Source organism: Dysidea avara, chromosome 13 (assembly GCF_963678975.1).
Source record: "Dysidea avara chromosome 13, odDysAvar1.4, whole genome shotgun sequence".
NCBI classification, from domain to species: domain Eukaryota; kingdom Metazoa; phylum Porifera; class Demospongiae; order Dictyoceratida; family Dysideidae; genus Dysidea; species Dysidea avara.
In genome coordinates this window covers 154299-168652 of record NC_089284.1, presented here as the reverse complement: position 1 = coordinate 168652, position 14354 = coordinate 154299, and the positions used below count along the sequence as shown (strand labels likewise).

Here is a 14354-nt window from a genome sequence, read left to right as displayed (position 1 = left end):
ACTGCATTACAAATGTATTTTTGTAATACTACTTCTGTTTCTCTTTAATGCATTCTTGAGTGCTGATAGCAGTGCTTTATGGCATTTGTATACCTTCTCTTTCCTTTGAAGTGAGATGTAAAGGTGGTACATATATGTATGTAACTGGCTCTATTATTTGCTTTCATGTATGTAGGTTGCTCCCTTCCTGGAGCTGCTGTTTTTGCTATTTCTGAGTAGTGATGTAGTATTGAAACTATTGTGGATTAAGCCAAAGTTTGTTGTGAAGCATTATCGGACAACTTTTAAGGTACCAATGAATCATATGTTAATATATTTATGTGCGATAGTACAGTAGGTATTATCATTGTGAAGGCTTTGCTATGCATGTGGGTTCTATCTAAAACTAAACCTTAGACATTTTTTGTTCATGAGGTAGAGCTTGAAAGTTATGTAATTACCATAGAACCTGGTTGTTAAGTGCACGTGTATATTAAGCACATAGTTGTTTCTTGTTCTTAATCATGGTCGATAGGTACGTGCAGACGAATATGAAGCTCCAACACAAAGGTTAGCTATGCAACAGAAGAAATGTTAGAGGTTCGGCAAGCTTGAAATTTACATGGTACATGGCTAATAAAAACATGAATGTCACCGTGCTTACCAAGTAAAACAGTTTTCTGCTGTATGAAACTGATTCTGGATTTACACAGGAACTGGACTCCAAACATCGGTATACAAATTAATCTCCCCCCCCCCCAAGAAAATCAATCTATAAAACACTCATGACAAGGTTTTTAATAAGCATAATTATGTTATTTTGAGAAGTATGTTAAGAAATTGCACCTAACAACCAGACTCTGTGGTAACATTTGTTATAATTAGTCATGTAGTAAATTTGTTTGGTATTAAACATGTACTCTATAGCAGGAAAGTTTGGTACATTAATTTTAACAAATGAGCAGTGTATTTGCCAAATCATTCATCCAGCACATAACTACTTGCAAATTTGTAAAACGTTTCCCCATCAAAATCCTATCACTGCAGATTTGGAAGAATTTCCTCCCACCAAGCTCTGCTGCTATATTTGCTTCATGTTTGCACTGAAACATATACAGTATTATATAGTATGGTGTGTGTGTTTTTATAGTGCATTGTGTGGGCTGTAATGTTGGTGGAGGCACTGGTTGTTCTGGGAAGGGGTGAAGCTCACATACATGTGACCAGAGCACTACGTCCAATATTTGTGTTGGACTCTAATATATTACCTGGTGTGAGAAGGTACTAATTCTGGTACATATATTTGGATGCAATATGCTTGTGTATGTATGTATGTGTGCATATCTCTCTATATAATAGTTAGACTTCAAAGCATAGTGTTGTGGCACCTGAGAAAAGCAAAGGCACTACCACAAGGCCAGAGGGTTACATACTTCTGTAGAACCCTGTGTTTTGATGTCAAACTTATTTAGACCACAGGTCATTGTTGTACCTTCCCAGCTGCTTGTGACATCATACATTAACTAGTAGAAACAAGCTCATTACATCTCCCTCTATTGAGTTATCTGATCCAGTTAAAAGCCCATGATGTTGCAGGTGTGTAATTACCATGTTTTGTATTGCCCCAGAGACAGTGATTATTTCCCATTACACACAACAATTATATAGTCTATAGAATGTAGTCCTCTAGTACACAGCTTGAAATTAATGGAGGTGTGGCCACATAATCACATAGACACAAACCAATTTTAGAAAATCAGGTGTGAATTCATGGCTAGCCTGTGATGAGCACACCTGTACATCTGTATGTTTACTTATTCAACATTGTCTTGTGGCCACTTGATAGAAAATAATCCAGCGATCTAAATCAGCCACCTGCTTACTGGCCAAAAATTTTGGCCTAAAAGGTGACTGGTTTAGATGGGTTTCATATATAAGGATGTTTTACTCCATACTTTAATGGAAATGCTGACCATAAACTGATCACTACTATTAAGTAAATGATAAGAGCTGGTGTTAATCAGAGATTGTGTTTCTTTTTATATGAGGTATATGGAATCGTACATCTAGAACAACAGTATTTTCACATGTTAAACCTCTTACTTTTACTGTAGGATATTGCGGCAAATATTCCAGTGTTTGGGACCTATTATTGATGTTCTATGCCTTTTATTCTTCTTCATTGCTCTTTTTGCAATTTCTGGTACGTTTTGTAGCAATGATGTGACTCTTTATTGAGTTTTGTCTTTAGGGTATTACCTTTTTGCTACCACTTCACCAACAAACTTTGTAAGTGACATAACATTGTGTGAAAGATAAAACAATGATGCAGTTGTGTAATACCTTTGGTTAATGATTTGGCAAATATTAGGTGTAATGTATTTGCTGGACTGGACTCACATACTGAGCTGGAAACAGCTTTTAAACAATAATCCAGGCATTATCCATTTCTTGCAACACTGGAGACACAACTATTGAGCTACAACTGCTGGTCTGCTCTTCCTTACAAGTCAACAATTGTAAATTAATAGTTACTATATTTGTGTTTTGGGCTGCAAGCACCAGTTGCTTGCAAACCCTTGGAATATTTGCCATAAAGCAGTATAAATAAATAATAAGTAAACAAACTAGTGCATGCATGTATACACTTACAATACACGAGTACTAGCAGTGATAAAGCATGATATAGAGGCTATTGTTGTAGCATAGATGTTTTGCTTTGCTGCTTCAGTACTTAGCACTAGTATTAGGGCTGTAGTGATGAGCCAGTTTATTTGTATAGCCCCATCACCACCCTAGGCGGTGCCACCATAGATAATGTACCCCCTGGATTGGAAACTAGTTAGCGCCACTGGTTACTGGCTGGTTTTGCAATTCCTTCAATAACAAGACAAATTTCTCTGAGTGAAACAAGACTCACCGCTGGTAAATGGTTCTTTCTCAAGACATTTTGGAAGCCAAAAGCGAGTTTCGAGGCAAATTGGTTCTTTATTGTCCGAACGGTAGAAGCAAAACTGAATGCAAGATGTGATGGCTTGGACACATTCAAGGAAAGCACCAAAACCCTGTATGCTACGCCATTCACACCCAGACCAGTCTACAGAGTATTATTTGATGACTTTGTAGTATAAAGTGTGTAGCGATACTGTTTAGAATCACAGAGTAAATGCGCTTCCCGTTTTGTCAAAATGTAGTATCTCAAAAAACCTGCCAAAGAAGTTATGGGAAGGCGTATTACAGTAGGGGCCATTAAAAAGCTTACACTCTGGTTTTAACAATGGCTAAACCATTTAAATTGTTTACTAGTATTTTAAAATTGTTAATTTAAAAGTGAAGTAGGGATTGATGCAAAAAAGTAGTGAAACAAGAGATGAATGATGGTGTTACAGCATAGCTCAGTGGGAAGTCCCTACTTTGGCATTGAACAAAATAATAATAGCTAGTGTGCCAAAGTAGGGACTTTCCTACTGAGCCATGCTGTAACACCATCATTCATTTCTTGTTTCACTACTTTTTTGCATCAATCCCTACTTCACTTTTAAATTAACAATTTTTAAAATACTATTTTGTATAGTTTTTTTTGTTGTAGCTCAGTTAGCTACAATGTAACTTGTATTAGTCCACTTGTATTTTCCACATCTGTAGGTATGGGAAAGGCATGCGCAGATACCATCACTTATAAACATCTTGCCCATTTGCTCAATGAGAAGTGGAGTTCCCCATATTCTGTGGTGATGGGCGGGCTTCACTGTAGTTTGGAGTTCTCCATGCTGCACTCTTCAGTCATGTGTATCAGGGGATCACGTTCTAGATACAAGTATCCCTGTGTGCCTCCAGCCGTCGACCTTGCTGTTGTTGTACCTGTCTTCTTTAGAACAATAATACTAATTTTATATTGTGCTTGCTTCTTTCTCTTATAAAAATAACTATGTCTACCATAACAATGTAACTGTTCTATCATACATGACTGTTGTGTTAGAGTGACTGTTGTATTAGAGTTACTGTTGCATTAGAGTATATCTCGAGTCAGCCAAGGGGTGTGCAGCTAGCTAGACCTGAAGTGATCTTATTTGTTGTTAAGTAAATAGCTAGCTAGATTGTTAAGTAAATAGCTAGCTAGATTGTTTAGAGGTCGGGCCTCAGTACTCTTTCGCTATTATAAATCTTTATTTAGGGACCCGCCTATTATGCTCAAAATTTTACCTATTATGCTATGCTGCACTGCTCAAAAATTTTACCTATTTTGTATGCTCAAATTATGCTCAAGCTTTATGCTTCATTTCTTATGTTTTGCTAAAAAATTTGCAGTTATGGGCACATATTAAGTGGCTAAAGAACATCTTTGCTCTTCAAAATAATTATGCATGTGACAGAAAATTGGTATAAGTACTTACTCTAATAGAACAGTCAGCTGCCTGATTGTTCTATTAGAGTTCTTGACTGTTCTATTAGAGTATATCGATCTTTTTCTGTGACATGTATTTTGACCATCAAGGGTTTGTAGTATGGCTCAAATATTCTTCCTATTATGCTAGCATTATGCTCAATGCTTTCAGGCACCTATTATGCTCATAATCATACCAGCATAATTAGCAGGTCCCTAGTTAGCGTGGCTGTAAACCTATTGTGAACCGGATCGCAATCGTGAAGTTGCAGATATCTAGCAAGTGTACCTCTCATAGTAACACCAGACTGAAGCGCTTCTGAATCCAGCTCTGAAATAATTCTATGGTGTCTAAATATGCTGCTGAAAGAAAGCGTTGATACGGAAAATTAACACCTCGATATGGTTTCGTTGGATGAAGAAGAAGACAAGCAGCCTGATTGAAGATAAAAGAAAAGACAAGGCGCAGAGGACCTACACTCATCGGAACCCCAAAAGGCACATCCAACTGGTGAGTTTGTTATTGTGACGTAAAATGGTGACCATACGCTGCTTCGTTTGGCCTCTAGCCTTGCGACTGTGGTCAGTGAGGCAGTCAGTGAGACTAAAATTCGAGTTTTGGTGATTTAAAAAAAAATTCTATATCCAGCCACCTGTAAGTGTTTTGTTATATTTAATGCTGTGGTATGTATTATATGGACTAGTAATATTCCGTAAAGGTGATTTTCATCGCATAAAATGTTTCTAGGATGATTTTTGAAGGCGAAAGTTTAAGCAGCGCTCGAAAGTTTCACTACAATCCCTACTTAAATGGTACTACCGTACCATTTGATAAAAGTACAGACACAAATTGCTAACACTATTGTTTTAACAATTTGATTTGTTAAAATGATTGTTTTAACAATACAAATTGTTATAACTATTGTTTTAATGATAAGATTTGTTAAATTATTGTTTTAACAATTGTGAGAGTTAACACCATTGTTAACAAAGTTATAACAATACTGACCATTTTGTTAAAATACATTTTTGTGACAATATTAATTTTGACTATTGTTTTAACTGTTTTTAAAACCAAACAGAGTGTAAACTTTTTAATGGCTCCTACTGTATTTAGCTGAGGCTAGCATAGTTAACTTTGTGATACTTTCTTTTTCTACCTACAACACTTAGTTTAGCCAAGAATGTGCTTCCCCCAAAGCAGGTAATCTGTCTTTGTAAGACTTCTAACCTGAAGTGATGTGAAGTGGTCAAACTTACCCAAACAATTATCAAATGACAACACAAGTCTTTCCCATTACAAAATAAAGTTGTTAATGCCACAGTTCAGCTGTAATGGGATTAAATTTGTTGAGGCGCAAAACCAGCTTATGGACACTGGTTCTAGTTCAAAGTCTATGGGGTGCATGGCGCAGTTTCCAATCTAGTGGGTATATTGACTGGTGTATTATCTATGGTGCCACCCTGCTAAGAATTATTACTGGCTCATCTCTTCAACCCTAGCACTAGTGCTAAAGTAATAAAGGAAACATCTACACTACAACAATGGCCTCTAACAAGCTTTATCACTGCTAGTACTCGTGTATCGTAAGTGTATTCTAATTACTTAGTGCACGCGCTAGTTTGTTGACTGGTAAGGAAGAGCAGTACCAGCAGTTGTAGCTCAATAGTAGTGTCTCCAGTGTTACAAGGGATGGATAATGCCTAGATTATTGTTTAAAAGCTGTTTCCAGTTCGGTGCGTGAGTCCAGTGTGTGAGCCCAGTCCGCAAAATACATTACACCTCAATATTATGACTACTATATTAGTGATCCCCCATATATGTAATTCATTGAAAATCTGGCATGTTTGGTTACTTTACACATCACTAGTATTAATATTAAATGTATTGTTCCCACAGCAATTCAGTTCATTGCGAGAATCCTTCATAAGCCTATACATAGCAGCAACAACTGCCAAGTATGTATACACACACACACACTGGGAAATGTACTGTATCATATGTATTTATTAGTACTGTGCACCACTAAGGAATTAATGTAGTGCCTGGAAGATATATCATAAAATTTACTTCTACAGATTTTGACCAACTGGTGAACTGCATGACTCATATATAAAATCTGAATTGTAAGTAGTAGTAACTTTTAATATTAAAGACCAATATTTAAAATATGTTGCTACATATAATGGCATAAATAGCAGGAAAAAAATGAGATCAATTTCCCCTGTTTTGTAGAATGGAGGAGCAGTGCCTTTTCATTGTGTCCTGTGCTCTGAAAATAAGTCTATACTGTAGTTACCCAATAGCCAACGTACTTTTTGTCGATTTACCATATGAGAAGAAATTTTATCGTGGAATTAAAATTGGTGATTTGATGAACGTTTGCAAAATTGCCAAATTAAAATTTTGCTATCTCTATTATTCATGTTTCTAATATTTTAACCAATTTGGCATGTATGAGAAGTCATGGTCAAGTCAAGAAGCAAAGTGCATGTGTGCATCTAGCAAGCTCATCAAATATGAAGATTAACAAAAGTATGTCCAAGTGGAGCTTTGTCAAATCTGATAACTACAAATTAAGATAGATAGTGGCGAAACAGTTTATAGTCAGATATCTAGCTATAGTAGTACTTTACCTGTATGGGAGGCACAGCTTTCACATATTTTATTACTATCAATATACTAAACCTCAGCCTGCAGTTTATCAAACAATAGTCTGCAGTTGTCTGTAATGTCAAAAAAATACAAAATGGGAACAAAGAGGCCTGGGCATGAAACTAGGTTAACGCCTTCTCAAGGAAGTGAAGATATATTCAGTAGAGATCTTGCATGGAGAATGCTCCCAATCACTACGTTTCCTTTTTGGATGGCTGCTGTGCTGGCTATGGGTTGAATAAATCTCTGTCCTCCCTTTCATATGAAGGAGTCTCTACAGTACACTACAACAAGTTGAGCATTTATATATCTTTAGAAAGCCACATGCACATGCTACCTGCCTCAATGATAATGCACAAATGGACTGCATTTTTCTGGACTTTTCAAAAGCTTTTGATAGAGTACCACACTCCAGACTATGCAATAAACTATCACATTATGGGATCAGAGGCCCCCTCTTGTCATGGATCAAGCACTATCTTTATAATAGAAGTCAAAAAGTAACAATAGATGGCACAAGTAGCAATTCTTCCATAGTAACATCTGGTGTACCCCAAGGAACTGTTTTAGCCCCCCTCCTTTTTTTATGCTTTGTAAACGATATTCCCCTAAATATAGCCTCCAAAATCAAACTATATGCTGATGATATCTTATTATATCGCAAAATCGAAACCAGAGATGATCAAAACCTTCTCCAGGATGACATCAACAGACTGGTCAAATGGTCCAAGGATTGGCAACTTCTGTTTAACTTTAACAAGTGCGAATTTCTTTGCATCACAAACAAACGTTCACCATTAACCATAACCTATAGAATGGATGGTACAGCTATAAAACAAGCTTCATCAGTTAAATACCTAGGAATTACCATTAATGAGAGACTGAACTGGTCAGAGCACATCTCCAATATTTCCAAAAAGGCAAGCTCTGTCTTGGGATTTTTGCATAGAAATTTAAAATCCTGTCCATCCCACATCAAGGAATCCTGTTACAAATCCTTAGTTATACCAATTCTAGAATATTCGTGCACAGTTTGGGATCCCCATACTCAAAAAGATATCCTAATGTTGGAAAAGATTCAAAGGCGTGCAAGTAGATTTGTTACGAACAGTTACTCTTGGTCTGTTAGTGTAACTAACCTTATTAACAACCTTGGATGGAAAAGTCTACAAAATAGAAGAGCATGCATAAAAGCTACAATGATGTATAAGATATCTAATAACTTGATAAATATGCCTTGCAACCAATTTCTTATCCCTTATACCTCCCACACTCGCCATCATCGACTCTGCTATCAGCTCCCTTACTCAAGAATTAACACTCACTTATATTCCTTTTTCCCGTCAGCCATCAGATTGTGGAACAGCCTTAGCCAGCAAACCATTAACTCTCCAACTCTAGATCACTTCAAAAGAACACTTATAATAACATGACTGTATGTACGAACTGTTTTGTAATATGTCACACCACCCTTTCCCACAACTCACCCACTTGTAATGTTGTGCCACACACTCTTTTTGAGGTTCTGCACATTATAATATATAATAATAATAATAATAATAATAATAATAATACCATGAAAATGGAACTCCACTTTACTAGATGCACAAATTAAACTATCACCATATGTAAATCAATAAGCAAATGCCAAATACTCTATTTATCAAAATTTCTGTTTATCCGGTATTAGGATTAGAGTTACAGATTACATGACAATGCAATACCACCTGAAGTGAATATCAGGAGTGCATGAAACCGAATTAATCTGATGGGGCAGTTACCTAACTACTTATTCAGCATAATACTTTTGGTTCTGCAGTGCAATGACTGCATCAAAGAATGTATCTATACAGAATCAAGTGTATTGCAGGCTTTCATGTACTGATGTATCTATATCACCCTGTACTTGTATGCTAGTCATTTACATATAGAATACATTATTCAAATGTACTGAAAATACTCTCAATCATAGCATAATTTTAGTACTCCCTAAAATTTAATGACAGTCACTTTCATAATTCCCCACTTTAGAGTACTGTTCTCTGCCTTTGAATGCCATATTGTAGCTATGTATTATCTATCCTACATAGCTTTCCTGATGTCATGATGGAGTCATACAATAGGAAGCCATTAGCTCCATTGTTCTTCATTATATTCTTAATCATCACATTATACATCATCACTAATGTGTTGTTGGCTGTTGTCTACAGCACCTTCCAGAATATTCAGAAAAAGAAATTTAGATCATTGTACTTGCATAGAAGGTATGTCTGTTTGTGCAAGTTATTATATATGTATTGTATGAATGTACTCGTGTGTCTGTATGCATGTGTGCATGTGTGTGTGTGTGTGTGTTCATGTGTACATGTGTGTGTGTTCATGTGTACGTGTGTGTGTGTGTGTGTGTATGTTAAGATATCTTTACCATTTAGAAGTGCTCTTCGTCATGCTTTTCAAGTGTTGGCAGTTAAGGGAACAAAACACAGGGTATGCAATAACTGTGCATTGCACTAATACATGCAAGTATGCAAGAGTGTGCATATCAGTGTGCAGTGTCTGTGCATGTGTATTGTGTGTGTGTGTGTGTTCGCCTGCGCCTCTCTGTGTGTTTGTGTGAAAATGTGGGTAGAAGTTGTGCTATGATACAATTAGTGTTTTTTTTAAATTTTGTTTTGTACTGTACTGTAATTGCTATTTTTCATAGGTATTGCCACTTCAGAGTTATTTGAAACTAATGCAGTGCTACTCTCCTTTCATTTGTGAGTATCAATATTAATGTGTATCTATCATTTATCTGGATATCTTAGCACTGGTTAATGTATGATATATTGTGTGAGGGAAAGTTTGTTAGCATCCAAATATTTTATACATATAAAATTAATGTGACACACTGGTGCCAAAAGACTGATGTAATAGTTTTGCATACCTAAGTGTAGCTGACTGAGTCATTTTCACACATTCCTCAAATTTCATTTTATGGAATCTCTGTTATCTGTAGTAACAAAGGAGTAGACAGCCAAAGTTTCAGCCTTTTGTGCTGGATAGTCATGGAGTTATAGTGCTAGACAGTTGAAGCAGGAATAAATTTGTACAGCAAGAATACAGCGAAAAACACCAGGTTCTTATTTAATTGATCATAACTCACAACCCAAAAAGCTTGAAAATGGGATTTGGCTCAGTCTGTTGACCATGAACTCACAAATCGATCAAAGTATAGTGTTTTGCTGTACATCTCTGTGTGGACAAAGAAGAAGGCCATTCCAACAATCAAGAGTTTATAATGGTGTAGGGAGAGTATCGAACTACACTATACCTTGTGAAAAATGAGCCCGTAATTAAAGTCCTATGGAGTTAGCAATCTTTGTTTTGTGCTTGTACAGCATAAGGCATATGAGTTATGGGTGCTTATTTACTATGTGGTAGAAACAAAGTTTGCCTTGACCATTTCATTGTTGCAAGAGCTTATAATGGTAGGGAGAGTATCGAACTTCGTTATACCAAATGAAAAATGAGCCCGTAAAATAGCCCACATATCTTTGTGTCCTCTTGTAAATCTGACCGCTGTTGATTGCCCAGATTTAATACCTTCTTAGTTTGATCGAGTGGTCCACATTGAACCTCTATGGCTAAAACCCCATCTAGACATGTTACTTTCACTATCATGCCTTCAAGAATGGTGACCATGATGAAATCTCGTATTAAGACATCACGCGCGATGTTGATATCTATGGCTTTCCAGGTTAGTTGGCTGTGTCTTTCTCTTTGTACTAGTTTCTTAGCGCATTGTGCCATACTTTTCTTGAGTACACTGTTCTTTTACTCTGTAGCTCCAGTGTATGCACGTGCCCACTGCACTTATAATTAGTCACCAATCAACACAAATCACCAAGTCATTTGAACGATGCCACCATGGAAAGGCGAATCTGATAGTGTATAGGTTTCATTGATTTGTAGGGCTGTACCGATACCGATATTATATCAAGTTGTATCATACAGTACGATAGTACTGTATAGTAGGGACCACAAAGGAGTAGGCGTGTCCCACGAAATAACATCACCCAAAAATCAGCCTCAATTTTCCCTGATGACAGTGAGGCAGTAATGGATACTTCAGATTGTTCCGAAACCTTTCAACAAGTTGCTACGGAATTTTAAAAATTATTTATTTAATGGAATTTTCTACTGACTGCCTAATTGACTGATGCCTTCTGACAAATGTAGCTCAATAATGGCTAAGGCTACAGGCTTGATTTATTCACTGTTCAACGTCGCTTCAGCCCGAGAGGTGCCTTTTGGCATACCACAGTCCATACAATGCATTCTTCATGGACATACCAGTGTCCTCCTTTGTATCCCATTCATCTTTGCTGGCAGCGAAAAGTATTGATTTGGCGGTAGCACATGATGGCCTCCTTCGTAACAGAATCGTCCGTATTTTTTCATAGTGGTTATTTTGGTTATAGGGGTGCTTTTCAAACAATTCTTGATTTGTACTGTTGTGTAACGGTTTGAACATAGCTTACAACTAAGCATAATGGATACTTCACTTTTCAGATGATAAATGATATAACTGGGGCACACGGCAACATTTCTTTCTTTTGGTATGCATGGATTGTGCAGAGGTGCTTTTCGAACAGTTCTTGATCCAATATGCTGTGTAATGGGTTGAACATAGCTGAAAACGAAGCATAATGGATACTTCACTTTTCAGACGATATTTGATATAGCTGGGGCACACAGCACCATTTCTTTCAAGGTATGCGTGGGTTCACCAGTCGTAATAATTATTTACAAAAAAGTTAACAAACAAGTACACAGAAAAATTTGGAATTATCAACTAGAGTAATGACCATAGCACATCCATAAAAAGTACTGAAAAAGCTGGAGTAGTGTACGATATTAAATCACAGTAAAACAATAAGAAGTATTATACACAGTAGGCAGGGGTGGATACAGGAGAGGGTCAAAGGGGGCTCTTGACCCCCCTCCAAAAATTTTTTAGTATACAAAGATCGAGATACTCTAATAGAGCAGTCACTCTAATAAAGCAGTCACAGTATTAGAACAGTGTGTAGTGAGCTATTTAAGGATTTTTATGTACTTTATCAGCTATAAATGCATGGTTGGTGAGGTGGGCAGCTATTGTCAGCTGGCTGTGACCTTTTTTTTTTTTTTTTGGTCTCACCTTATCAAACCAGAGACAATGTAGTGCCTCAGTTCATTTTTGACCCCCCATTTCTATAAGTCTGGATCCACCCCTGGTAGGGGTATAACACTTCTTATTGTTTTACTGTGATTTAATATCGTGCACTACTCCAGCTTGTTTCAGTACTTTTTATCGATGTGCTATGGTCCCAACTCTAGTTGAAAATTCTTATGTATTTATACACTATTAAAAGTAGTATAAGTACCATGAAAAGTACATTATTTGCTAAAGTGATTTAGTTGTCAAATGGTTGAGTCCTTAGCGTAGCACTCCTTACTTAGCATTGGTTGGCCTGTGTTCAAATCGCAGGTTGGTGAAATTCTTTTTTCTCCTTCTTACGGTTTTTATACCACTTTTTGGTTGTTTGGTGGTTGATTTTTTTTGTTCAGTACTAAAAAAACAGACAAGTTTGGATAAAACCTTTTGTGAACAGTCATTAATACCAACAAATAAAAGGATTACAGTGTTGAAAAGCATATGAATTGTAGTAATTTAACACAGCCACAGTGATCATGCTACTTTATGATGTAATGCATATTGGTTTGACTGTGTGAATTATTTGCTGTGTATATCATATCGGTTCATGAGAGAACCTGTATCAGAAATAGACAATAAATGTCGGATATCGGTATTGGATACAAAATGTGGTATCGGTACAGCTCTATTGATTTGAGCTTTGTTTTAGTGCATACCAAAACAGTTAAAACATGCATATTTGCCTCTCCTATTCTAAGCTCACTCTTTAGTTAAAGTGATCTGCATGGTGGTCTACAATAGCAAGTAGGATAATGAGACTCTGCTGGTGATTTTCCCATATCCATAATTATAATGGATGGGGGCAACCAGTGGTTGACACTTTCTGGTGCTGGGATGTTGTTAGCCTTTAGAGCAGGTTGAATTGGAGGTCACTGTCTGTTGACACAGCTCATTACAACTATACATGACATAGTTACACACCTCAATTCTGGAGACCAAGTTGACATTCTTTTTCTGAGCTTCTCCAAGGCCTTTGACAAAGTGCCTCATGCACGGATACTTTATAAGCTGGACTATTATGGAATCTGAGGCCTTATTTACAATGGATAAAAGACTTCCTCAGTGTAGATTTCAACAAGTAGTGGTAGATAACAAGTTTAGTTCCACATCTCTAGTACTTTCAGGTATACCACAAGGATCTGCATTGGGCCCCCTTTTATTTCTGCTATTCATTAACAACTTACCTAGTAATATTGACTCTGTAGTAAAGCTCTATGCTGAGGATGTTTTAATCCACAGAAGTATACATCATTCAAACTACCATCAAACCCTGCAAGATGACCTTAACGAACTAGCTCAATGGTCAACCATTTGACAACTTCCCTTCAATCTTACCAAGCGTGAACAACTAATAGTTACTAACAAACCTTCTCCCTCATGTGCATCACTATCAACCTAACAGAACATTAAGAAAGTGGAATTTGCAAAATAGGTTAATTATCTCATGTCTTAGGCTAAGCATATCTCAGAAACTGTTGGTCGAGCAAATTCAGCTTTGGGTTTCTTTTGCAGAAACTTTGGACAGTGCACATGAGGTGTGAAAGCCAAATACTATCTGACATACCGTAAAGTCAGGTTGTTAAGCGCATGAGCTTATAATTTTCGGAGAAAACTTTTTGTAAAAATCATACTATCTGTTAGGCGCATACGCCTAATAAATAATTATGGTGAGTGTAAGACGGAATCACTACATTGTAATAGAGTAGTTACTAATTTGTGCCAGTCACCACGCCAGTATGTAAGGATATTTGACTCCATTTCTGGGTAAAATTCTTCGTGATGAACAAGATAATCACTATCCAGATGGCTGATTTGCGTATACATAGCGAAGAGAGACCTCAAGGGAAACGTAAATGTTTGAGGATACTTTCAGCTTTTCTTGCCGTTTCTTGCTGTGTGTGGCTTTATCATCGCGTTTTGCTATGTGCACTTATCATCTATAGTTAATTACAAGAAATGTGCATGTGATTAACAAATAATATGCGCTTAATAGATACATGTGCTTAATAGATACATGCGCTTAACAATCTGACTCTACGGTATGAGTATGCGGCAGTAATTTAGTCCCCTCACAAAAAAGCTAGCACACAGCA

General features: G+C 36.8%; 1 protein-coding gene and 1 long non-coding RNA gene across 3 annotated transcripts in view; one reads left to right on the top strand and one right to left on the bottom strand.

The window, feature by feature from the left end:
* Positions 1–14354, top strand: part of LOC136242644 (two pore calcium channel protein 1-like) — a 109183-nt gene that overhangs the window by 20278 nt on the left and 74551 nt on the right. The window contains exons 4-11 of the mRNA XM_066034089.1: positions 176–289; positions 1130–1260; positions 2094–2182; positions 2231–2268; positions 6264–6322; positions 9110–9283; positions 9452–9506; positions 9724–9778. Of these exons, the coding sequence (XP_065890161.1) occupies positions 176–289; positions 1130–1260; positions 2094–2182; positions 2231–2268; positions 6264–6322; positions 9110–9283; positions 9452–9506; positions 9724–9778 (715 nt within the window). The remainder of the gene's footprint in view (positions 1–175; positions 290–1129; positions 1261–2093; positions 2183–2230; positions 2269–6263; positions 6323–9109; positions 9284–9451; positions 9507–9723; positions 9779–14354) is intronic.
* LOC136242645 (uncharacterized) lies at positions 7365–8547 on the bottom strand. 2 transcript variants are annotated; one of them, XR_010694598.1, is made up of 4 exons: positions 8507–8547; positions 8345–8424; positions 7888–8185; positions 7365–7827 (listed from the first exon to the last, which is right to left on the bottom strand). It is a non-coding gene; the product is annotated as an uncharacterized lncRNA (long non-coding RNA). The 2 variants fall into 2 exon arrangements; XR_010694597.1 differs by lacking the exon at positions 8507–8547 and having other exon boundaries at positions 8345–8478.